This window comes from Rana temporaria, chromosome 4, assembly GCF_905171775.1.
Source record: "Rana temporaria chromosome 4, aRanTem1.1, whole genome shotgun sequence".
NCBI lineage: Eukaryota > Metazoa > Chordata > Amphibia > Anura > Ranidae > Rana > Rana temporaria.
In genome coordinates, this window is record NC_053492.1 from 126,273,601 (window position 1) to 126,298,991 (window position 25,391).

The 25,391-nt window shown below is 37.0% G+C and overlaps 1 protein-coding gene across 6 annotated transcripts in view; it reads left to right on the plus strand.

The window, feature by feature from the left end:
• The window catches only part of PAX3 (paired box 3), a 71,747-nt gene that overhangs the window by 38,096 nt on the left and 8,260 nt on the right, over positions 1–25,391 (plus strand). For all 6 annotated transcript variants that reach the window (XM_040349041.1, XM_040349045.1, XM_040349043.1 and 3 more), the window contains 3 exons: positions 18,215–18,423; positions 21,609–21,774; positions 23,254–23,468. In XM_040349041.1, coding sequence (XP_040204975.1) covers positions 18,215–18,423; positions 21,609–21,774; positions 23,254–23,468 — 590 coding nt within the window. The remainder of the gene's footprint in view (positions 1–18,214; positions 18,424–21,608; positions 21,775–23,253; positions 23,469–25,391) is intronic.

Sequence of the window (25,391 nt, forward strand, 5' to 3'; positions counted from 1 at the left end):
GAAATGATATTCACTAAGCAAATTAAAATTGTATTTATAAAATTCAACATTCTTAAACCCTCACTGACTATTTTAGCACATGTGTGTTGGCTATAGCTTGCACAATGGTAGATGCAGCTACCAATTTACCATTCTAGTTGCTACTTATAGTAATTTTTTAATTTGTAGGTAGTGGATTATTAAAGCAGCAACTAAGGACAGGAAGTTGATTTGCTAAAATGCCCTTTCATAGCGCAGGTGTTTAGTAGAAGAACTGGGAGCAAGAATATACCTGCTGAGGTGGGTATATACAAGGAGATGGGACAACAGGTGACGAGATATCTACCTGTCATCTACCTGCCATCTTGGGATTCCCTATGATCTTGTAACTGCCCAATAGATGGATATCACAAATGGGAGGTATTATCTTACGTCCCTTTCCTCTATGCAGAAGGAGATGACTGGCAAAAAGCAAGACCGTATATAGACATCATGCTGCCATAAGAGCACCCAAATAAATTGAGGCTCTATCGTACAAATTACGACACTTGTGTCCTGTGATTGTGTTAATGCAGACTATTGCTGAATTTTGCTATTGAAGGTAATATTCTGTCTGTCCTATAGGGCTACTCATTAACTATACAAACATCCAAAGCAAGAGAGAGGGTAGTTTGAAACTTTCTACACTATAAAAAATATTTTGACCCCTTTTAATATTCAACGTACACCTCTTTAGAAATTTAGCCCCACATCTTCAGAGGTGGCCAGAAACAGGGGTTGAAACATTATCACGCTTTTAAATGCGGCAAATGTTATTACAATCTGTAAATGTTGAACCTTGGCTCTGCCCCCTTTAACCCCATTGCCCAGGACACTGGCCCACAAGTGTTATTATGGTAAAAACAGCTCTAGTTATTAGTCACAAATTGATTTTTCAACATGCAGTGGGAATATTTGCTTGAAAACCCTTGGCACGTATTGTTTATATTTCCAATGTTAAGTCCCTGTTCCATAATATGACAATTTACATAATTGTCTTCATTTTTACTTTTTAACTTAAATTTTGAAATGAAATACAGTAACAGATTGGAAAATTGTCACAATGTAACTGTTCATTTCTGTTGTGGTTACTCTTTAGTAGATGCAGAATCCATACAAGCTGAAAAATGATTGCATTTGTTGGTAGCATAACAATATTAGATCTTTTGGTCACTCAGCATTGATAACAACTGGATACCTGAAGCAGCACTGAAATGTTAATAAAACAATAAATGACAGTTAAGTGATAACGAACAAAGTATAAGCAGAACTAATCCTGGTACATGGGAAGCATCTGAACGCACAGGGACCAAGCTGTGTCTTATCTTGCCTCATCAGAAATGCTCTTAGCCTTTTTTCATTTAAAATGGACTTGTTGTAGACTCAGGCCCCGTACACACGACCAGTTTCCTCGGCAGAATTCAGCTTCCGACCGAGTTTCTGGCTGAATTCTGCCGAGGAAACTGGTCGTGTGTACAGTTTCGGCCGAGGAAGCCGACGAGGAGCTCGACGAGGAAATAGAGAACATGTTCTCTATTTCCTCGTTGTTCTATGGGAGCTCTCGTCCCGCCGAGCTCCTCGGCGGCTTCAGTGCTGAACTGGCCGAGGAACTCGATGTGTTTGGCACGTCGAGTTCCTCGGCCGTGTGTACGAGGCTTCAGAGTTCACCACGTGCTTCTTCAAGTCTAACCTTTCCAGGTTTCATATGTAAAGAGCAGTTCTTTCTTTATAGAGGCGTCACCTAAGGCTGGCAGATTATTCCTATAGAGTTTTCTTTTGAAAATGCATTAAACAAACTGAAAAGCCCCATGAGTTCATTATGAACACATAGCAACAAAAATTTGACAAAATGAACAAAACTCAAGCGTTCAAAGTCATAAATCTATCTATCAGAAGGCTACATGAATGAATTCAGTCCTATACACCAGCATAAGAGAATCTTTTATTTTAGCCTGTCTCTTGTTAAGTGGCACGTGACTTATTTTTAATTACATAAATGACCTTTGTAAATGCCAGGCTTCATGTGGATTTCATGCTGTGGAACACACTGATGCAGTGTCTAAACTCTTTCAACATATATAAGAACTCAATCTATGCCAATCTCTTCGTAGGCCCTGCATCTTTGTCTACGCCTTTACCAACTTGGTAAAATGACCAATGTAGTAAAAGGGTAATACTGTATTAATATTTATTTCTGATATTTATATTGTGTATATATTTAAAACATTCTGCCAATTAATAGACCAGCATGTTTTTGGATGGGAGGAAGATAGCAGGTGCTGTTAAATTTTAATTTATGTGCTTGATTTTCTTAACCTATAAGTAGTACATATACACAACTGTGACACCAGGATCCCCTCTGCTAAAGAACAGCATGTAGAAAGCTATAAGGCTGAAAATGTTCCCAAATTATTGATATTTTCTAAGTTGCACCATACAGGTTGCCTAACTAATAAAACATTTTCAAATTTGCTATAATCAGGCAAAGAAAAGAAAATGTACATAAATATCTTTATACACAATATATAATGTATGAAAGCATGGCCATAATTAGATATCTTGTGCCTGTTGGCTAATACATCTCATCATATTAGCCCTTAAGCAATTGATCTGCACAGGTTGTAAAAATTGTCTTGTCACGGATCTGCAAAAATGAACACTTTGAATATAAACTCATAGTTAAATTGCCATTACTAATGGAAGTAAAATGTATAACTATATAGAGAAAAGACTTCCTAACACAACTTAGCTCCCTGTTAGTTACAAACCTCCTGGGCCTTAGTGCTATTTCAGGTCCTGTTTAAGTAGGCATTCACCTTACATCTCTAGTACTTGGTTCCCGCCTCAGAGAACTATCTACTGTGATGCTATTTTCAAACGTAAATATAATTTGTTCTGTCAATTAACACAGTTCTAAATTGTTCTAATATCAGGAGGTATGGGTATGTTTTTCTATGGTTACTCTTTTTTTTTTTTTTTGTATAATCAGTATTTATTTCGTAAAGAATAAGACAAATAGACATGGGACAAGACACGTCCAACAGACTGCAGTCTATGGTTACTCTTTTAACATATCAGTGATTAAACTTGAGGCCATATGAGTATTTGTGTAACAATTCAATTAAACATAAGAATAATTTAATGCTATAATTTGGTGTATGTAATACTTAAAGCAGATGTTACAGAACTGTTTTATAATTAATATAGCCACATTAATTTCAGTAGGGTTGAGTTACTAAAGAAGTTACTTAGCTTACTGATAAAATATGCTCAAGTTTAAATAGGATAGAGGGAATAGAGATATGTGCAGGAGAATAAAAAATAAAATATATATATTTTTGGCTAATGCAGCACAATTGGCTGAATGAAGTGAACACAGTTTTATTTACTAAGTAAACATTCACATTAGTGAACAGTCTCAACTCCTGTATGTGAGATCTCAGTGATCTATTAGCAAGCGATTTAACTCCTTGTTGAAAAATGCTTCATTTGCAATATGTTGATTTCAGCTGAGGACGTAAGGTCAGTGTGTTAAATCTCTCACCAGCAAGCTGTGAAAATGTAATGTGTAAGGCTAGGCTACACAGTGTAAGAGAATAGAATAGTCTACACAGTGCCTTTAGGCTAGGTTCACACTGCTGCATTCTAATTTTGATCTGATTGATTTTCAGTGCAATTATGTACTGCAACTAGGATGCAATTTGGATGTAGTTTGCATATTCTATTAGGCCAAAAATTGAGTTTCATTGACGTGAACATGTACCATTGAAAACAATGTGATTTTCATTGTCATGCGATTCTGTGCGACCTAAGTCGCATCTGACATCGCTCTAGTGTAAGATCTTTATAGAACAAAATATGTAAAAAAAAATTGTTGCATAATAATCATACATTAAATCAGACATTTTGTTTAGAAATAAACACTAAATAAAATTAATTAAGGAAAATACTTTATTAAAAAGATAGGCATAAATTGATTTAGAATATAACCACTTTTTTTTAGGATTTTACAGGATATTTCAGGACTCAGTGAATGATCTCAATGCTTAATTTGCACTTTGGATTTGTTCTTTCTATATCAGTCTTCTATACAAAATACACCTAAATCATATTATGTTATATTTAGAACGTGCATACAAAAGTATTCAGTATTATTAGAATATAACTTGTAAGTCTTAAATAAAATAAATAAAAACTTGCAAAAATTCTTATTTCTAACAAATGCTAATTAAAAAGTTAAAAATATATTTGAGAAAGGATAACAACCAAAAGCAAGAATTGAAAGATCTTCAAACAGGTTCATTTTTTGGCAAGTTTAAGCAGCAAGTAGCTTAATTCTGTTTTTGTGCCAGTTTTACAGTTTCCTAAGCTGTTTGTAATGTTTGTGTTCATTTCCTCTCTGTTATTTCCTTGTTTACTCTTGTTTGTTTGAACTAATCATCTCTTAAGCAAAAATAAAGTTTTTTTTTTTTCGCCCAGCCTTTAAAAAGCCTAGTCTTCAATAAAGCCTTTAACAGTGGTGGTCGTTGAAGCATTAAAACGTGCTTATCTGCAAGTGAATGCTGTAGCTTTGTTTCAATAAGGCCTCTTTCTTTTTTGCCACTCGCATTGTGACCCTTTGGTATCAATTCAAAGGCCAATTAAAGAATGCACCCATCTTTGAAGTGAAGTATTGAGGGCGCGGAGAGGGATGAACCTGGCTCTCTGATGGACTGTGCTCATTCAACATGCCTTTTCAAGGCAGTTTTGAGAGGCTCAAAGAGAATGAGGCAGGGGAAGGTCAAGTAGAAAAAAGGGCCAAAGAAACAGCCCCTATTTGTTCGGAGTATTAGCCAAGCAAACTGCAAATAGCAACAAAATGAAACTGTTAATGGAGTAGCCAGACACAGACTTGTCAATCATGTAGTGTGAACAACATTAGATGTATCAAGGCTCTGGTCTCTAAAGTCACCTAATTATCTTGGGAAAGGCAACAAGTAGAATTAATTGCATTGTATTTCCCCCTCCTTTTTTTAGGAAAAGGTGATGCATAAACTTTGTTTTGCAATTATTCTTAATATTCCTAATTCTTGCATGTGAAATTCAATTTGCTAAGATTAACAATATTAAGATAACAATAACAGTCTTATGTATAAATTGATAGTTCCGCGCAAGTAAAACACAAAACCAAAAAAACAAACAAAAAAAGCAAAGCTGTTAAATTTATTGCCATAAAATAAAAACAAAAGATATTTACAAAAAAAAAAAATATATACATTTTTCAAAGTAATTGCTATTGTAAGATTTATGGGTTCTAGATGTCAAAGTTTTTTTTACCTTAATGCATTCTCTGCATTAAGGTAAAAAAGCTTCTGAGTGCCCACGCCCATACTTATCTGAGCCCGATCTCGATCCAGTGCTGCACATAAGAGCCGTGGCTCTCTCCACATTATCCTTCCTCATTGGCTCAGAGCCCGCCAGTGAAGAGGGAGCGGGGGCAGTGCTGAGCCGTGCTCTGTGTGTTAATGAACACACTGAGCAGGAGTCTGGAGCAAGCCTACACAAATGCCCCAATAGCAGGGTGGTGGGCACTCTCCAAATATAATAGATAAAAAAGCGCCTCTGAACGTAGATCGTAAGCATTTAATTTAGATCAAAAACAGTAAAAACTCCCATTAAGAGAGAATAGTTGCTTCAAAAATATTTAGAACATAGAAGAAACTTTCACAGTTCAAAAACAGCACAGAGGTATACTGTTTTTATGTATCACCACTTTCTTCTCTGCTTACTCAGCATTGCCGAGTTGCTTCTTAAACATGTTGGGATTTTAGCAGACTCCTCCCACTCAATGTCTTTCACCATCAATGACTTAATCAGAGTTAATCTATGCTGTCTATCAAATTCACAGACATATTGATGACAAAAATTAAAGTAGTAATTAATTTTCCAATGTTTTAAAGCTATTAATACAATTCTAAGATCTAAGGACTTTAATAATAAAGTGCAAAGAGTAAAACGCTAGGTGTCATATTTTTTTTAAGCAGTTAATGTGAAATTCACCAAACAATCACAGCAGCTGAATCAATGATTGTAATTTTAAACGCAGGCAACATATACCCAATGTGCCTAGTGTCCAATTCATAGCAGCCAATGAGAATTAACCTTGTACTAATCTGAGTTAGTGCACTTTGTTCCTTTTTGTTATTATTTGGTACATTGCATAATTTCATGCTTCTAGTAGGGATTTACTATAATACTATCTCTAGCATAATTCTAGAGCCAATTTTTGGAACTGTAAATGGAGTCCAAGGCACCCAATTGATACCCATGCAAGCAAGAAAATGCTGCAGGACAGTCCACTCTAAACACACCCCACACACCTTCCAATTGAATGCCAACCCAGCACGCTAGAAATAATAGAAGATATCTGGATGGCTGAACTCCAAATCAATCCACTTTATTGTGGTCATCAAGACCAAGACATCAAGCAGACATTAACACAGTGTTGATGCTTTTCGAGCAATCAGTGCTTAATAATTATGAGTGTAGCCATCTGAATGTCTCCATACAGATAGTTCCCTGGTATATATTAAGTCCAAGAACACAGAAATGCAAGGCAGCAATGCAAAACACTGAGCCTTGATATTCACAACCTAGATAGTACAGAAGACCTGTAGCCACCACTCTGCGACAATGTGCAAGCAACGTACTGCCAACTATTGTTTCCCACAAATATTTTCTTATTTACATCGTGATAAAAGAACTTTATTTTTTGTACTGTTAAAATAACCAATGAACATTCCACATAAATAAATTTAAAATATTAGACTAGCAAGCACAGTAATTCCATCTACTAACCTGTGCCCTACTGGAAGGTTTACATTACAGTAATAAAATCTACAAGCTGGACCACAATACAGTGAAAAGCTAAAGACATTTTCTTTGTATTCAATAAAACATTTCCCATAATGGCTTACTTAGAATCTATCACAGTAGAAGTTGTACATGTTATTGTTGAGCTGTAACACAATAGAATTACATGTACTGTGCAGGAAAAAACACAGACCATTGACAAGATTCAATGTCACAGAACAAATGGTGGTGATATTGGAACTGTTTATTAAATGTTAGCAAAGAAAATAGAACAAAGGTGTCGGACAACGAATCATAACTCCAACTGTCATTTGTCATTTAAAAAAAATTAATACTACAATGTAAAAAAGTTGACATGTAACTGGTGGTTGACTAATCCATGCCATTGTTTGGTGTTTTTTTTTTAATAGCAGACTTTATTCAACAGTTTTTGTAAAACATTCAGAAAATAGAAAATGGTATCAAATGTTGTCAAAAATAATTTTCAGAGAAGTACATAAGCATGGCCTGGTGGAATAACATCATAAGGGCAAAGAGTTTATGATGTGCAGCTTTTTAAGGCGTTCTTGCTTAGGAACAGTTGGTGATATGCAGGGTGTACTACATTTCATAAAGTGGTCGAAAGGTATGCAACGCAACAATTATGGAGTTCTAGTAAGAATGATAACTTGTGTATTGATTTATTTTTTAAAAGAAAATGCCAACCACACCAACATAGCATGATTATCTCACTGGTTGGTTTGATTATAGATGCCCACGGATAGTAAAACCAGATCAACCAAGATTTTGAGATTTTAAATTTCTTAGATTTGGAGCAGATGTAGCAGATTTGATCATCCATGTGATACACAAATCTGTGTGACTTAGATAGTTCAGGTATCAACCTCCCATAATACATGTTCAATGCAGCCTCAAACAATCACATATTCCATCTTTCTCCAATCCAAAAGGATATCTATAAGGTGCTAAAATGCGCATGTCAATTAGCAGTGTAGAGTGTCTAAAACAAGCTGTCTTTTTAGATAATCCACATGCTTATGGGTACTATTTACACCATCTGCAGATTATCAGTTTGCATACGGGGACAATTATAACAGTGATACGCAATCAGTAACCTCTCAGACATTAAATTGGTGGGATGAGAAATCTGTGACATGAAGATGACTCATCTGTATGCAAGTGGTTTGCAAACCATTGTCTCCATAAACTTGTCAGAGGCATTGAGCATTAGTACAATAAAGATTTGGTAATACACATGTATGAAACTATATACAGACAAATATTTGAAACCCCTGTGAGCCCAAGACTAGTTGGGTTGCCAAGTTGTTTTCTGTATGAGCAGTTTTAATTGTGCTTAATTATCGATTAATGGAAAAGGCTCTATTTTGTGAAAAGATGGTACAGAGCATAGCTATGTTTATGGTGGACTGTACAAACATTCATTACAAAGAGATGCTCATCCCTGCTCTTTGATGCTTCCCAATTGCACCCTGTCATTGAGCTGAATGACTCTATATACTTGTGTTCTTGGTGAAGCACAGACTTCATGTCTTGTTGAGTCAAAGTGAACATAGAATCAGATGCCTACCCGTGTTTATGCTGCAGTCTAGATGATTGTATTGCTTATTTTGCCCAGGAAAGGACTTAACAGGGAGCCCACAGTAGTAGCCCATAATGTGGTCAGCTATTCTTGACTTCCTTTTAAGAATGCTAGTTGCCTGGTTGTGTTTGTTTCAGTAATTCTCTCAGATATAGAACAAGCTGTGGGGCTGATTTACTAAAACAGGAGAGTGCAAAATCTGGTGCAGCTCTAGCCAATCAGCTTCCAGGTTTTTTGTCAAAGCCGAATTGAACAAGTTGAAGTTAGAAGCTAATTGGCTACCATGCAGAGCTGCCCCAGATTTTGCGCTCTTTGGTTTTAGTAAATCAACCCCTGTATTTCTAAACCTGTTCTTCACCATTTACTTACCAATGATCCTGTTCCCATGACAGCCAGGCAGCTAGCATTTTCAGAAGAAGATCTTCAATGTCAGCCCACACTGTTCTCGTCCACAAATTTTCTTTAAATTTACATTTAAAAAGCACAACACTTTTTTTATGTAGATATTTCTCTGCCTTGTAGATAACATATATTGAAAAAGCTAGGTATGCTCTACTATTTGATTTGTGTTTTGCCATTAGAAGCCTACAGTAGAGGAAATGGTTAATGTGGTATTTAGTGACAACAAAGGAATTTTGCCATAGACAGGTCAGGGTGGGGGTTGAGGGGTCTCATAGTATGCATATTAAATGCATCAGCTTTGGATTTAGAAAGTGAGGCAGCAGTCTATTAAGATCCCTGATCACTGAGTGCAGGGTCAGAGTTTATCTGTGGGTCAGGAATACATTTCTAGACCAATTGTGCTTTTATAGGACCCTGAAGTAAACTCTCTGGTTTTCGTGATCCAATACTCAGCTTGGACAATATCTTTACCGCAAAGTGAGGAAAAAAACGTAGAAATTGGATCTGGGAATGCAATGTGTGCAACATTTTAGGAGCCATAATTTGCATGTTTTTGCACTAAACATGACATAAGATGAGACCAATATGTAGCATGCTACTTGAGTTATGAAACTATGTGCACAACTTAACACATGGATGTATTTTTCACAAACCTGTGTGTTAGGGCAGTTTTAGAATCTGAACAACATTATGGGGTCTATTTATGAATGTTTTCACACAACGTTCATCCAAGATTCACACATTTTCACATAAGATTTAATTAGAGTTAATTGTGTGAATGGTGAATAAAAATGTGGTTATATAACTGCTTGTTTTGAGTGTCGCCACTCCTCTGTTTTGGATCGCCTTTCAAAAACGTAATAAAAGTATTGAAAGTAAAAACCGGGTAATCTTGGTTAAAACATGAAAACATAGAAAAGTGATGGCAGAAAAAAGTGGTATACTTTGAAGCCACTTACTGTTGGCCGACTTACTGCCTCTGCTTGAAGTCTACTACCCTTTTAGTAAGCTACCCTTTTAGAAAAATAATACTTTCTAAAATTAGTTTTGAATTGAACCTCCTGTTAGTTTGAGGTCACGTCCCTGTATTCTCGGTCTTGGTTTCATATTGAAAATCCTGCCCTTTTGAACCTTATTCACCCCTTAATGTATTTAAAGGTTTCAATCGTGTCTCCCCTTTCCCCTTTCCCCATAGAATGACCTCTAGACATATACACATTAAACATTATTAAATAGACCCTTATGTAAAGTATTACATTAGTATTACATTAGCTACTGTAGTCTGAGCTTGTAAACAGCATTGATACTTGGCTTCAGAGGTAACAAACTTTTATTAACCTGTCACATGTCATGCAAGATCATAGACAGTGTTCCAGAGCAGATATTTCAGAAAATGTTTCACTTTTTAAATGTATGATGCCATTGCCAAGTAATCAGCAATGGAAAATCAACATTTTGGGAAACTTTTATTCAAATCTTTGGGACTAGTGGCCACATTTTCAAAGCAGCAGAACCTTGGGAAAGTTTGCTGCAAATTTGGCGTTAGTAATATTAAGCTTGTCTCTGGATTCAGCAGAAACAGGCAATTATTCCTAATTAGCGAACTGCTATATGTCCTAGAAATCTTCGTTTGGTGACAGGCGGTGAATAATTTAATAAAAGTATTGAGAATCTTCACACAATAAATTGCATGAATATTCATTTTAAATTTCTAATCATACAAAAATCAAATTCCTTTTTACTTATTGTATCTGCACATGATTGCATTTCACAAGATTGGATAATTGAAATGAAAATTCACTCAATTTATTGTGTGAAGATTCTCAACTCCTTCTGTAAATCAAGCCAATTATTTTTAGTTTAAAATGCTATCACTCATACCATTTAATGTGCATAAGACAGGGTTGTCAACTCCTTGTAAATGAAAGCATTTCATTTAATTTTCAGGCCTTCATCCACTTTATGTTAAGCAGAGTGTGAAGTTTGTGTAACCTGTGCTTACCTCTGTGTATTGGGGGTTAAGCAGTATTGTCATGGAGTGCATTAAATAGTTTGAGGAAGCCCCGGTACTTGTTAGACGGTGTTCGGGGGGCAGCTGTACGATTTGCTTTCTTAGTCAAGTAATTTCTTTTAACAAAATGTTAAGCACAGATGGGGCTGTGGCTGTCACTTCCCCATTATTGTCTGTGCAGCTGTTGGGCCTCAATGCACTGTTTTATGTATTTAGACAGTTACTTATTGGAGGCTCTCTGAAAGCCTGGGCCAGCCTCTAATCGCCAAATAAAATGGCCATTTGTCTCCTCTTCCTATTGTTTTGCTTTGGTAACACATGTCACAAGCTCAATTACCCAGTTCATTAACAGCTCCCACTGGACATGATGATGAGTAAGTCTTGATAAGGTGGCTGGTTGTGCCATATAGTGAATAATATACTCTCCCTACAACTGTAAACAAAAGTTTGGGGTGGACCTGAAATTTAATGAGCTCAAAGTTTCTCTCCATTATGCACCCTCAACTATCTTGGCTGTGTGATTTACAACATGATCAGCAGACACTAAATTGATCACACGTATGTAATTAAGAAGGGAAAAATTAAATAATAATAAAAAAATAAATTAAGGAGAAATATTTAAAAAACAGGAATATGTATTATATTTCTGTTATATAGTGAAACTAAACCTTCAAATTGCTACTATTCTGGATAAAGTTAGCAGCAGACTTAAGCACTACTTAAGATAAATAAAGGTTGATTTATCTTGGGATAATGAGCACTATGATGTATACAAAACATCACTCACCAGGCTGGAAAATGTTCACTCTTTACATTTTTTAATTTGTTCAGAAAATAAAATGAGCACAAGAAAAAGTATATTTATTGATCATCAGACCCTGTTATTTTTAGAGGTGTGAGCTTCTTAAATTCTTTGGTGTTAATTCCCACTTTCTTTTTTGACTTCCTGACTGGTGAAAAAAAAATCACTAGCTCATTAAATATATATACGACAATGCTAGATTTTCCCAATTTCATGGTTTTTCACAGTGAAATAATATTTTCACGGCTACCAATGTCCGTGAAATTTGTTGCCACCGTGAAAAATATACAGAACTATGGTTATTTTGTGTGGACAGGATGAATGGAGATTTCCGCAGCACCCTGAGCACTGTGCTCCTCCACATAACAGGAGGCTTGTTCAACAAGCTTGCTGCACAGCCAGGTTAGGAGGAGTAGGTTCATCAGAGTAAAAAATAAACATTTTTTTTCATTTCTTATTTTTTTTTATATGACGTTTTAAGAAGCTATGAAAAGTCATAAATGCTTAAATAAAATGTTGCTACTAGGCAGATATACTAAGATGCCTTACAAGCAGGAAAGTGCAGGCCAAGAATATATAAATATACATATTAGGGTTTATAAAGTAATGTAATGCCATTTTGCATCTGAATGTAAAAAGCAGTACTAATTAAAATAATTAAAATATTATCCTGTTGTATTACTAAAACATTTTAATTCAGAAAAGTGAACGTTTACTACTACTTTAGTAAATCAACTACAATATTTAGCAGTTGTCTGGTAAATGAACCAAAACCAGCATACAGCATATCAAAAGGTCATGTCTTTCTGCTTATCTTCTGTTTTGAAGTATTAGTGTAAGTACTTGACCCATGTATACACCATTTTAAATTGAGATAAATGCACAAGTTCAATTTAAGTTGTAATTGTAATCAGTATCCAATGCTTAATTATTAAGAGGGTGTTTACAGTGTTATGAGTAATAAGCAACATTGTATTGTCAATAGCATTAGAAGGTAAGCAGATTAATATTGACATAATGTTTAAAGCTGTAAACATAAATTCTTCAGTTTTGAAGGATCCTTATGAAGAATTTATGCTCAATAATACAGAGAAGCAAATAATAATTTAATACCCTTTAAAAGACAGTGTGATTTGAGAAAAAAATGAGGATACAAAAATAGTTTTACATTGTATACAAACTGGTTGGTAGCATAGGGCAGTAGAGCCTTGTCGAGTAAGGGGTGCAGTTCCAGTTCCAGGTGCTAAATGATCTAGACTAGAAGTGCCAGGATTAACCCCTGCCGAGAGCTCATTTCACATCTTCGTCTTCAGCTTCCCCCACTCCACCCAAAAAAAAAAAAAAACCCTTCCATTTCATCCCCCTTTTCCAGTCTAGTTTCTTTGTGTATCCTACTCCCTGCCAGGCAGGTGTCAGAGTCCTGAATGCTGGTATAGACTCTGCTAATGGATACCACAGATGGAGCGTGGAAATTGGCAGAAAAGGCCCCAGCCACAGGCCATTTCTCGGGGGCCCCAACAAAGACAAACCAAGTAAGTCAACACAAAAAAATCCCCAAAGACCACAAAGGCCGGGTGTCATTTACTCAGGAGTGAGGAGTAATGTCCTGCGCAACATAAGTTCTTGTATTCGCATTCTGACACTTCGTCACTAAACATGGATTCTGCTGTAACTCTTTTTGATTTATATTAATGGGGCTGCACCAATATGCTGCTGCTTCTGTACTGTACAAAGGAAATTATTAAAGGCTCGGTGAATCTTGACCACTGTGAGACTCAGCCTTCTGTGTACTGTAAAGAGCTGTTGGATATTATCAGCAACACAGACACATAATGCCGTGACAATCAGATGAACCCCCTGAATCATTCCAGCATTTGGTTATGTAGACAGCTGGCCCTGATTTTCAAAAACAATCTCAGCTGATGGTTGACTCTGATAAATTAGCTGGTTTAATGTTCAATATCAAAGTTTTTCTTTTCTTCTTTTCTTGTTTATATGCAGATATTCTTATATGTGGAATGCATGCATTTGAACTTTTGTGATAATGTTATGTTGGGAAATGGATTAATCTATGTTTTCAAATAAAATAAGGTGCTGTCATACAGAAAACTAACCCCCCTCTGATTCACTCACACAAAGGCGCATCATCAGTCACAACACATTGCTGTTAAAATAGTAAATTATATATCAGTATTATGGTGACCTTGTCTATGGTGTTTATGCTCTGTTTCTGTAACAATTAGAAGATGCAAAATAATAACCCTTGCTAATTCAGTTAGTGGTTGATTTCACTACCAGCTAATTAGATGTTACAGTTCCCAAAATGTGATGCACAAATTAAAGTGACTTCAAAGTAACATACAAATTGCTATAAAAACTATCAGCCAATCATTATTACACAATAACGTACAGTTAGAAAACCCATCATTGTTCAGAGCAACTGGACAGATACTTGCACTTAGTAAGGGTGATTTACTAAATGGGTTGAGAACCTTCACTCAATAAGTTAGGATTTACTTAATTTATCCAATCATAGGAAAATCTATTCCCTGTTTATTTATTTCACCTACACATGAATGGACAGACAAAGTTTACAGGCATTTGATTTTCACATGATTGGATAACTAAAGTGAATTTTCGCTCAATTTGTTGAGTGAAGATTCTAAACAACTTTAGTGAATCAGCATCATTATATCACACCATTATATTACATTTTTTTTAAACTAATACATATAATGAGTCATAATGCCATGATATTAAAATGAGACCTGCTAAGCTATACAATTAGATGTTGCTATTGTTGAGTTATTTTTATTATTATTATAATTTTATATATATATAGCACCAACAGGTTGATCATCGCTGTACAGTATTATACAGTATTATTATTATACAGTAATCATTGCCGTGATTAGTTGCTGTTGTGGTCATCTTACAAATTCACTATTTACAGTGGCCTAGAACAGGGATCTCCAAACTATGAGGCATTGTAAAACTCTGACATTCACAGACATGACTAGGCATGATGGGAATTGTAGTTCCTGAACAACTGGAGGGCCATAGTTTGGAGACCTCTGGCCTAGAAGAAGCATGTTCAGAAGTTCTTACTTTGATGGCGGCATATCTGTTCATAGTGTGTGACTTTGAAACCAGAGGAAGAAAATGACAGCTAGGGAACTAGCTTGTTATGAAATTCCTATCACAATATGCTCATTATAGAATGGCATAAGTAGAGGAATCCTGAACATATAGTTTATTTAATTCAGTAATGTGATGTGCTAGTTTTTTTCAAACAATAGAGTGGCCAATACACAATAATTGACTTAATAAAAGTTTGCTATGTTCGACCACGGCATGTAAAATAACCAATCTGTACATTAAGTTGGAAGTTTACATGGCAGACAACAGATAACAAACTAACCAGTGCTCCTGTCCTTGCGTGATTGTGGTTTTAGCAGTGTTCAAATTATGAAGCATAATCTCATAGATTCTACCTCTAAAAGGTGTACGCAGATCTAATTTAGTGGGTATGGGACTTTTCAAGGAAAGGTCCATAAAATGTAGAATTGTCCCTCTTATTATTAGTTACTAAGTAGAAAATCAAAAAATATTAGTTGCATGATCTTTCATCAGAGAAACCTTATGAATAAAGTAAATATATCAAGAGGGGCCTAGATTTCCATCATGTTACTTTGTTGCATAGTCCCAGAGGAGACATTTCTAACCCATCCTTGTGGAGCATCCTTGTGGAAAGCAATGGGTAAAACTTAGCTGAGATGAATCTGACTGAGAATGAGGATTTTGTTAACAATGAGATCAAGGGCAGAAAAGTTGAAAATCCGAATCCTGCCTGGACGGATTACAAAGTCTTGCCTTTTTAAGAATAAGCGACAGCATCAGCCTGGCTGTGAAGTTTAATTAAAAGAGGTTCCAGAATTGAAGTCTGAATCCATGTCCCATAACCCCTTGTGACCTGGGCTGCAGCCCCAGGAAAGATTTTTCTCCAAAGTGCTGCAGCTCAGTGTCATAAGCCATTGGTCACATGCCTTTTCTATAATTGAATGCATCCCGGGCAGGGTAGAAATAAATGGAAGTAAGCTAGAAAGCCAAGGAAAGCATACAACACACAATAGAAATTATATAATTTTACTCAAACTAAATCAAATTCAAACTAAATATGCAAAGAAGCTGATTAATTTAAACATTCCACACAACGTTCCAGGTGACATCAGACTCCGCATAAGTGCTGGCTCTGTTTATCTCCAATTAAAGCAATCAATTATACCAGCAACATGAACACTGCAGATGCAGAATAAAATGTTTTCATTTTTTTAAAATTGCCAACTAGAACAAGTTCTGTTCTTAAGCTTTTTGCACTGGGCACACCACGTTCTCTCTTGTGAAATGCGTCAGTAATAATATGTTCCTGCTGCCTATTTTAATAATTACACACTATCCAATATTCACTTCACTCTCAAGCAGGATCAATTATTACTATTATTACCACAATTTCAGTATTTGTTTATTCTACCAAAACTGAATTGGGTATTTCAGGCAAATATGAGCTAGAGTGCAAACCACTTCTTTAGAAAATTAGCCCCTAATAGCAGATCAGTAAATATCATGGACATGTTAAATTAGGTGTACAGGAACCTGTACTGAGAGAACAACTAGGCTGAAACTGTTTTTCTGAAAATTCGGATTCCCTGGCTGCCTCTGGTTTTAACATTTTGAGAACAAAAGGTCAGCACTGGCATTGTCCATATTTCCCCAGTTCTGGTTTTCTTTAACAGCCGCCAAACAATTATGTGAAAATCAATATGTACATTATTTGCCATAGCTTTGATACTGTGATGATGTGGTTTCTTCTACTATCTGTTGATGTCATTGTGGTGGTTCATTTGATGACAGATCTAAAATATCAACAAGTGTCAAGAAATTAAAAAGATTAACATAAAAAACAATTGGATCCACATTATAAGTCAGGTTTTAGTCTGTTTGGTAACCATGGGGTAGTACAGCCATGTCAAGGCTCATATTGTTCATCTCCAAGAAGAGGTCAATGGATGACTTTATAAGTGGGGAGGAGGAAGATCCCTTTGCATTAGGGTTGCTAGGGGCCTTAGTTGCTTCCAACCTGGGGCTCAGGTGTGCCTATGTGACTAGTGATCTATTTTTAAAATATGAATTATAGATGCCAGTGCCAGATGCCAGTGCATGCTTCCTCCTTGCTGTCCTACATATTAAATGGTATGTTTAAGGTACATTTAGTGGTTTGGAAAGCAATAACGAATATTGATATCAGTGTTCATTACAGTGTTCCTGTATCTTTAAAGTGATTTAAAAGGCAGAAGTTATTTTTTGCTTAATGCATTCTATGCATTAAGATAAAAAACCTTCAGTGTGCAGCAGCCCCCCTAATACTTACCTAAACCCCATCTCGATCCACGAGCGCCTCGGCCAGCTGAAACTCTCTCTTTTTATTGGCTGAGACACAGCAGGGGCGCCATTGGCTCCTGCTGCTGTCAATCAAAAGTCAGTTAGCCAATCAGGAGAGAGATGGGGTGAGGCCAAACTGTGCTCCGTGTCTGAATGGATGCACAGAGCCGCAGTGCAACTCGGGTGCCCCCATAGCAATCAGCTTGCTGTGGGGACACTCAAAAAGAAGGGAGGGGCCAGGAGCACCAGCGAGGAACCAGAGAAGAGGAGGATCTGGGATGCTATGTGCCCAGAGCAGATAAGTATGAATTTTTTTTTTTTTAAGGAAAAAGAAACAAGACTTTAGTATGTATGTGTGTCCCGCACTGATGAGCCTATAATGCCATGAACAGGTTAAAGGCTTAAGCAATTGTTAACATTTTTGGCAAAAGCCCTTGCATTGTTTGTTAGTCCTTGCATTCTCATTATGTATTTCTGCCAGACTGCAAAGTATAATGGAACAATTGGCAGTCTACAAAAGAAAAATAATATCTACAAAATGCACATACATATTTAATATCCAGTACACTTACAAAACACACAAACACACACACATAAAATATTACTCCCTGTTGGGCTAAGTAGTGATGTAGTGCATGCTGTAATGATTTGGGCATCCTGGAGTGATTAATAATAGCAGTGTGTATTGATGAATAAGCAGGGGCCAATTTCCATCCCTAGTGTGTATTTTATAGCATAGAGCAAGATCCTGAGATTCTATGCCGTCTCCGCTGGGCTTTACTACAAAGTTCTTGTTTGTTTTGTCAGACCATGCACACAGATAGCCAAGAATCAACAAAATCTGTATATTTTCCCATGGTTTGGAAAGAACAAACTTGATTCATATCTTCCAACCTACCAAATTTTATTAAAGAACAAAGACATAAAGAGGATATAGATCAGAAAGCCAATTTTGTAACAATATCTAGTATTTTGTATTATAATGAAAATATATTTGACATAAATCAAAGTTCACAACACAAGATTATCATTTTAAAACATTGTTCTGAGTTTATAACAATTTGTTGTTTTTTTTGTTTGTTTTTTTCAGCACCCTCATCGCCTCAGTCTGAAGAAGGTTCTGATATTGACTCTGAACCAGACCTACCTTTGAAGAGGAAGCAAAGGAGAAGCAGAACCACATTTACAGCAGAACAGCTGGAGGAATTGGAGAGAGCATTTGAGAGAACTCACTACCCTGATATTTATACCCGAGAAGAACTGGCTCAAAGAGCGAAGCTCACTGAGGCACGAGTACAGGTACAGGAAATATCTTCTGTAGTTTCACAAAGGATTGCTTAAGTCACATGCCTCTGTAATAATGAAAAAAGGTTTCACTTTAAGGCAGATTGGCAGTAAAATGCCACTATATCAATAATTATCCCATTGATACTCAATAATAAACCTGAAATAATGTAATTTTCAAGAGCTATCACTCTTGTTGAATCACGATGGCCATCACAGTCTGTCATAAACTATGTGTAGAGCAATGACTGATGGAAAAACTATTGGAATTCTTCTCATTGTATGCATAGGTAAGTTGCTTTTAGACCATGATAATTGGAGGAGGTTGACTGGCTCTTTTTGGATGTTTCCAGGCAGAATAGACAGTTTCAAAGTTGACAACTACAACGTCACATGGTATACATGTACACTGGTAGGAAGTGTCTATCCTTAGACCTGACCAACAGGTTGTTTGAATTGTATTTTTCTCATTTCTTGATTTTGAGAAGAATGTGAAAACAATACATGCCAGAGTATGTTCATTATGTTAGCAGATGTAATAAGCATTGTTGTGTTTCACTGAGCATTTATTTTTGTAAGTCAATGACCCTTACCAAGCAAATGCAGGAGCCTTTCTCCAGCTGTTGTAATGTGTCTTTAACCCTCTGACTTCACAACATTCCTTATGGCTTCCTCAGATCCCCAGAGACTCATAACCTGTCACACTATTACCATGATCTACAGCCTAACAAATTCCCCTGAACATCTAACATATGGGTCTTTAACTGAGCTCAGCATGAAGCGGCATATCGCTGTCAGTCAGGACTCCCTTGCTGCTGAAGAGGTGCACAGTGCATCATATTACAGGAGCAGCAGCGAACCAGTTAAACTGCTATGAAGTCAGGAAGATTTTAATTTAATTGCATGATGTATTTTATTAAAGAAATAGAGGTAACAGCCAAAGACCAATAAAACCCAAGACATTTGAATCGAAACATAAAAAGAATACAAAGTATAGTGCATAGATGCATAGAATGATATTGCAATATAGTTCATGGCCCTGCAATATTATATCTTTTTAAAAATGACAAGTTAGCTTGGTACCACTTGCTTTGTGCTATGTGGTCTCATGTCCATCTGAGAGAGGAGTTACATTACAAGAAATGGGGCAAAAACAGCAGCAGCCACCAATAGATTACCTGTTTATTCCTTGCTTCATCTGAAAGCTTACTTTTATTTGAGTTGTATAGGAAATTATTCTCTTTCTGCTCCACTGTATTTTTATTGCTAGTGACCTCAATATCTTTTCTTTTACCACTAATGATTTTACCTACAAAGGATACAGCCACTTCAAATTAATTTTCTCTAACATGATTTACTAATCTGATTTTCTTAGTTCCATTTAAAATAAAAGTGGTGCCTCCTAAATCTGTTGGGTGTACCCTCTAAAACTGGACACATAATTGGGCTGATTTATTAAAGGAGTTGAGAATCTTCACTTAAAGTAGAACTATAGGCAAAACTTTTATTTTTGTAAGGGTGAGTAAGGGAGGGTTATAACCCCTGTCAGATTTTTTTTTTACCATCTGTGTCCCATTGCAGAGATTTCCCCTTACTTCCTCTCCCAAAACCAAACAGGAAGTGAAAGGAAATATCTGCAAATTAAGGGAATTCCTTGGAGACCCCTAGGTAACCAGAACCAGTGTCCTCTTCGGAAGAATTCCCATCTATTACTTTTCTGGGCACAACCCAAAATGTGGGTAATTTATTTTAATTTCACTTTCAAAGATAATGGCAAACAGGAAAAATAGAGAGGATGAATCTCCTTAACGGGGGCACAGACAGCAATACAAACTGACAGGTGTTCTAATCCCTCTCCCCTCCATCCAAAAGTTTTGCCTTTAGTTATACTTTCAGTTATCCAATCAGGTGCAGATGAAATGAGTATACAGACTTGCTTTTCACATGATTGGGTAGATGAAGTGAATATTCATACAATTTATTGTGTGACAATTCTCAGCTGTTCTGGAAAATCAGGCCTCGTACACACGACCGTTTTCCTCGACAGAATCCATCAAGAAACTTGGTGGCAGAGCTTTTTTGCCGAGGAAAACGGTCGTGTGTATGTTTTTCATCGAGAAAACTGTCGGGGAACTCGACGAGAAAAAAAGAGAACAAGTTCTCTATTTCCTCGACGGGAGTCTCAATTTCCTCGTCGTATTCCTCGTCGGGCTGGTTTTCGACGAGAAACACGTTTGTGTGTATGCTAAGAAACCTGCACTAGCTCAGAATAAAGTATGAGACGGGAGCGCACCTTCGGTAAAAGTAGCATTTGTAATGGAGATAGCACATTTGTTACGCTGTAACAGTCTGAAAAGTGCAAATCGTCTCTTACCAAACTTTTACTTAACACGCAGTAACATGAGATTAGCAAAAGCAGCCCCAAGGGTTGTGCCAGTGGAATCAAACTTGCCCTGCCGTTGTATGTGTTGTACGTCACCGTGCTTGAGAACGAGGAGATTTGGTCTTGACAGTGTGTACGCAAAGAAAGCTTGTCAAGTTTCTCCACAAGCCTGACAAGGAACTCGTCGAGGAAAACGATGTTTCATTTACGACGAGTTCCTCGATCGTGTGTACGAGGCCTTAGCCTTAATGTTATAGTACAATCTTAATATTATTTCCTATGAAATTACGGAAAACTTTGTAGTGCAATGATTTGCATCCAAACAGGTAGGCCCTTGTATTACATAGCTGTTTGTATAATCTTTAGATGGCCAGTCTGCCATCACAGATACTAAAGATTCAATGAGCTTTAAAAACAAATATATTTGCCGTGCAGCGTAGTACATATACTCAGTAAGAAATGTCCAGCCTGTTGGAATTTACTTCTAACTTCATTATTACATCTTTCCGTTAACTCTGAAAAATTTCATACACAGACTTCGGATAATGATGTAATCCCAGTGGTTTTCATTGCTCAATTTCAATAATGTCTGATCATAAAACATATTTTATATTTCTTTCTACTTTATTTCTTACAACATAAATCTGAAGTTTATCTGGCAGAAGATATATGGAGGACATAACTGATATGTGATTTCTTTTCACATGAGTTTTTTTGTTATCTTTGTTCCTGAGGTCATGCTGTTGTAGACAGATTGTGGCTATAACTGGCCTGCTCTCTCACTTTTACTGACCAGCTCTAAATGATTCCCTTTTAGGTATGGTTTAGTAATCGCCGTGCCAGGTGGAGAAAGCAAGCAGGAGCCAATCAACTAATGGCATTTAACCACCTGATCCCAGGGGCATTTCCACCTTCAGCCATGCCATCTTTGCCTACCTACCAGTTATCGGAAACATCGTACCAGCCTACTTCAATACCACAAGGTACATTTAGCAGCCTCCCTATCTGTCATTCCTATCTGTTGCAGCAAATTTTATATGTCAAGCTGTATCAAATAAAACAGATAATCATATTAATAATAATGATCAAACGTATCCTATGAAATTGATGATGCCTTTTCTAATGATACCGTTGTGTTACTACATATTCTAATTCATTTATAGAAGCACAATGCATTTTTATAGAGTTTTAAACATTTTTTTTAACTATTCACATTATGTAACTGTACAGGCATAATGCTTAATGTTATTTAAAAAAATACTTCTTATGACTGCATGGGTTGATTTACTAAGGGCAAACAGGCTGTTAATTTAGCAATGTGAATTTTTACTGTGCAAGGGAATTTTCCTTTGCATAGTAAATTACGTAAAACTCTGCTTACCTACGAGCCTTTGGATCGTAGGTGCAATACTTCGGCGCCCGCTGGGTGGAGTTTGCATCGTTTTCCGCGTCGGGTATGCTAATTAGCATTTTCCGTCGATCCACGAAGGTACGCGCGGCCGTCGCATTCTCTTAAGTCGTCGCTAGTCGGCTTTTCCCGGCGTATAGTTAAAGCTGCTATTTTGTGGCCTATAGTTAGACTTGCCATGTTAAAGTATGGCCGTCATTCCCGCGTCGAATTTAAATTTTTTTGCGTAAGTCGTCCGTGAATAGGAAAGGACGTAACTCACGTCGAAGTTCAAAAAATGACGTCGGTGCGACGTCATTTCGCGCAAAGCACGGCTGGAAATTTCAAAACAGAGCATGCGCAGTACGTTCGGCGCGGGAACGCACCTAATTTAAATGATCCACGCCCCCTACCCAGATCATTTGAATTAGGCGGGCTTGCGCCGGAGGGATTTACGCTACGCCGCCGCAACTTTACAGGCAAGTGCTTTGTGAATCAAGCACTTGCCCTTAAAACTTGCAGCGGCGTAACGTAAATGTGATACGTTACGCCGCCGCAGATGTACCTGAATCTGGCCCTGTGTTTTTTTCCCCCCTTTACATGATTGGGTATTCTTTACAATGTGAATTGTCACCACATTCACTATGCTAAGGGAAAAATCCCATGTTTTGCTCCTTTATTAAATCAACCCCTGTGCATCTAAAATGGCCCTATAACATAGAACTGTTATAATTAAAAAAAAAAACAAAACTTTTTTTTACTGATCATATGGCTGTCAGGGAGCTTGTGGCAAATATTAAAAGATGTTATTTCTGTGTATGGCTACTCCTCCTCTTTGGCTGAGTAGGCCTGTACCAGTAAAAAGGTCTCATTGGCATGATACTATTCTGTGGTTACTAGGTGTAAGTTGTATTGTTAAGTTACATGAAGAAGTGCGGGGGTACAACATTTTCAGGATAATGTTATCTGTTCTGCCATTGAACAGGATGAAAGGAAAGTATAATTTAGTATAAGCTTATTTACTCATGCACTAACTTCTTTATATGGGTTAAAAATGAATATGTTTTATTTGCAGCTGTCTCTGATCCTAGCAACACGGTACACAGGCCTCAGCCTCTCCCTCCGAGCAGTGTTCACCAAAGCAGCCATCCATCCAACCATGAGAACAGCTCGGCCTACTGCCTGCCCAGCGGCCGCCATGGATTTTCTAGCTACACAGACAGCTTTGTACCCCCATCCGGGCCTTCCAACCCTATGAACCCCAGCATTGGCAATGGCCTTTCACCTCAGGTCAGTGGACTGTTTTCATTCTTTTAACTGCATGCCAGAACCAAGCAGGCTGAGCACCTGAGGCAAGAAAGGAAGAAATTGCCAAATTCGAACCATAAAGAGCTCTTTATATGAGCCACATGATTTTGTTTTGCAAATTTCCTTACCCTTTTTCCTCCTCCACCCCCTCACTGACTACTTCAAACGCTGAGGCCGATAGACTGTCTTTCAAGTGTTTTTCTTCCCCCTAAATAATATAGACCTTTTTAGAAACATGACAGTAGCCATGAGGCAAACAGTCTGAATTAGCCGTATGGCACAAATTGCAACATGAAAAATAACAAATGTGAAAAAAACATTATTTGTTTACAACACAGCGTGAAAGCAAATTCAGTTAAACGTCTATAGTGACCTTCTCAGCTTCTATGAGTTACTGTTTGTTTCTAATTTATTCATTAAGGCACAGAGCAGCGTGGGAAGTACAGTCATTGCACGTCTCATGCATTATAACTGTGTGCCCAAATTTACTAAGAGTTTCTCAATATAGTCACTAATGTGGCAGGCTGTGACAATTCTGTTTGATGTAATAGGAATTATATTCTGAACAATATAGTATGTGTTTATTTCATGACAAGTCCAGTTACATCCAAGTCCAGACAATTAGTGCCGACCTGGGAATGTAACTAGATCATTCCAATTTGGCATTGTATGTGTATGGCCAGAATGGTTTAGTGGTTGATGGACAACTTTAGTGAAGGATCCTACTACTGCATGCCAGAAGTCTGAATAAATGAGGATAAGGTAGCTTGTGCTAGCTATGCAACAAATGTAAATGTATAATGTTCTGATAACATAAGCGGTATTTTTAGGGAACATATTTGTGAATGCTAGTGGATGCTTTTTTATTAAAGGCACTTGGCTTTTAGACTTGTTGGTCTGTTAAAACACATTCAAATTTACAAACCAGAGGAATATTTATGCCTTGGAACTATATGAGCAATAATTAGGCTGTTAATTTTCATTCAGAGGAGTTGGGTTGTTGTATCTGGGAATTGCACTGAAATAAATTGACTTGGTAATTGAGTGTCAAAAGGTTGGTTGAATTTACTACGGTCCACATCTGCCTGAGGTTGGCTTGACATTGTTAATGTGTGTCTAAACACAGGGTTTTTTATTATATCAGAGGGACTAATATTCAGGTGTCTAATAGTTTCACTGAACGGCGTGCAATCTATAATTAAAATCAGGCCTCTTTGTGGGGCTAAGTGGGGGCAGCTTCACAGCTATGAATCCTCCCTGAACACTTCTTCCTCTCGGCAGTGAGAGGAAACAGAAGGATATTGAGAATGACATAAATGAAAAGTGAAAAGACAATTATACCCAATTACACACTCATCAGCCTGGTTCTAGCACTGAGAGGGCATCTTAATAGGCAGAAAATGAGATTTTAATGGCACAAAGGGGAGCAAAAATAACGACTTATATCTCTTCCCTCTAGTCTACGTGAGGTTAGAGTCTTGAGACGGCTGCAGCAGCTCTCTGCTAGACAGTGATAAATCTGTGAAAATATAAAGTTCAAAGACTCTGGAGTTAAAAGGTTGCATAGTAAAATGCAATGGAATAAACATTACTGCCTACAGGCAAAAAACTCATAAAACCTTCCTTTTCTAGCAGTAAGTGTAATTAAGTTTCTGCCTTTTCTATTGGGTATTTGCAGAAAGCCCAAACTTTTCAGCCTTTAAGACTCAGTAGGAGTGAATGGCCTTAAGACTGCACAGCCTGCTTCCTTGATGCTGAGGAATGACATAAAACAAGGCTAAAGAAATCAAGGGTCAGCTACTAATTAATCGGATTGGTCGGACCTATCTATAGTTCTGTAAAAATTTCTTTAGAAATAACCAAATATATTTATTTTTATACCATGTTTACCTTTTGATACTTAAA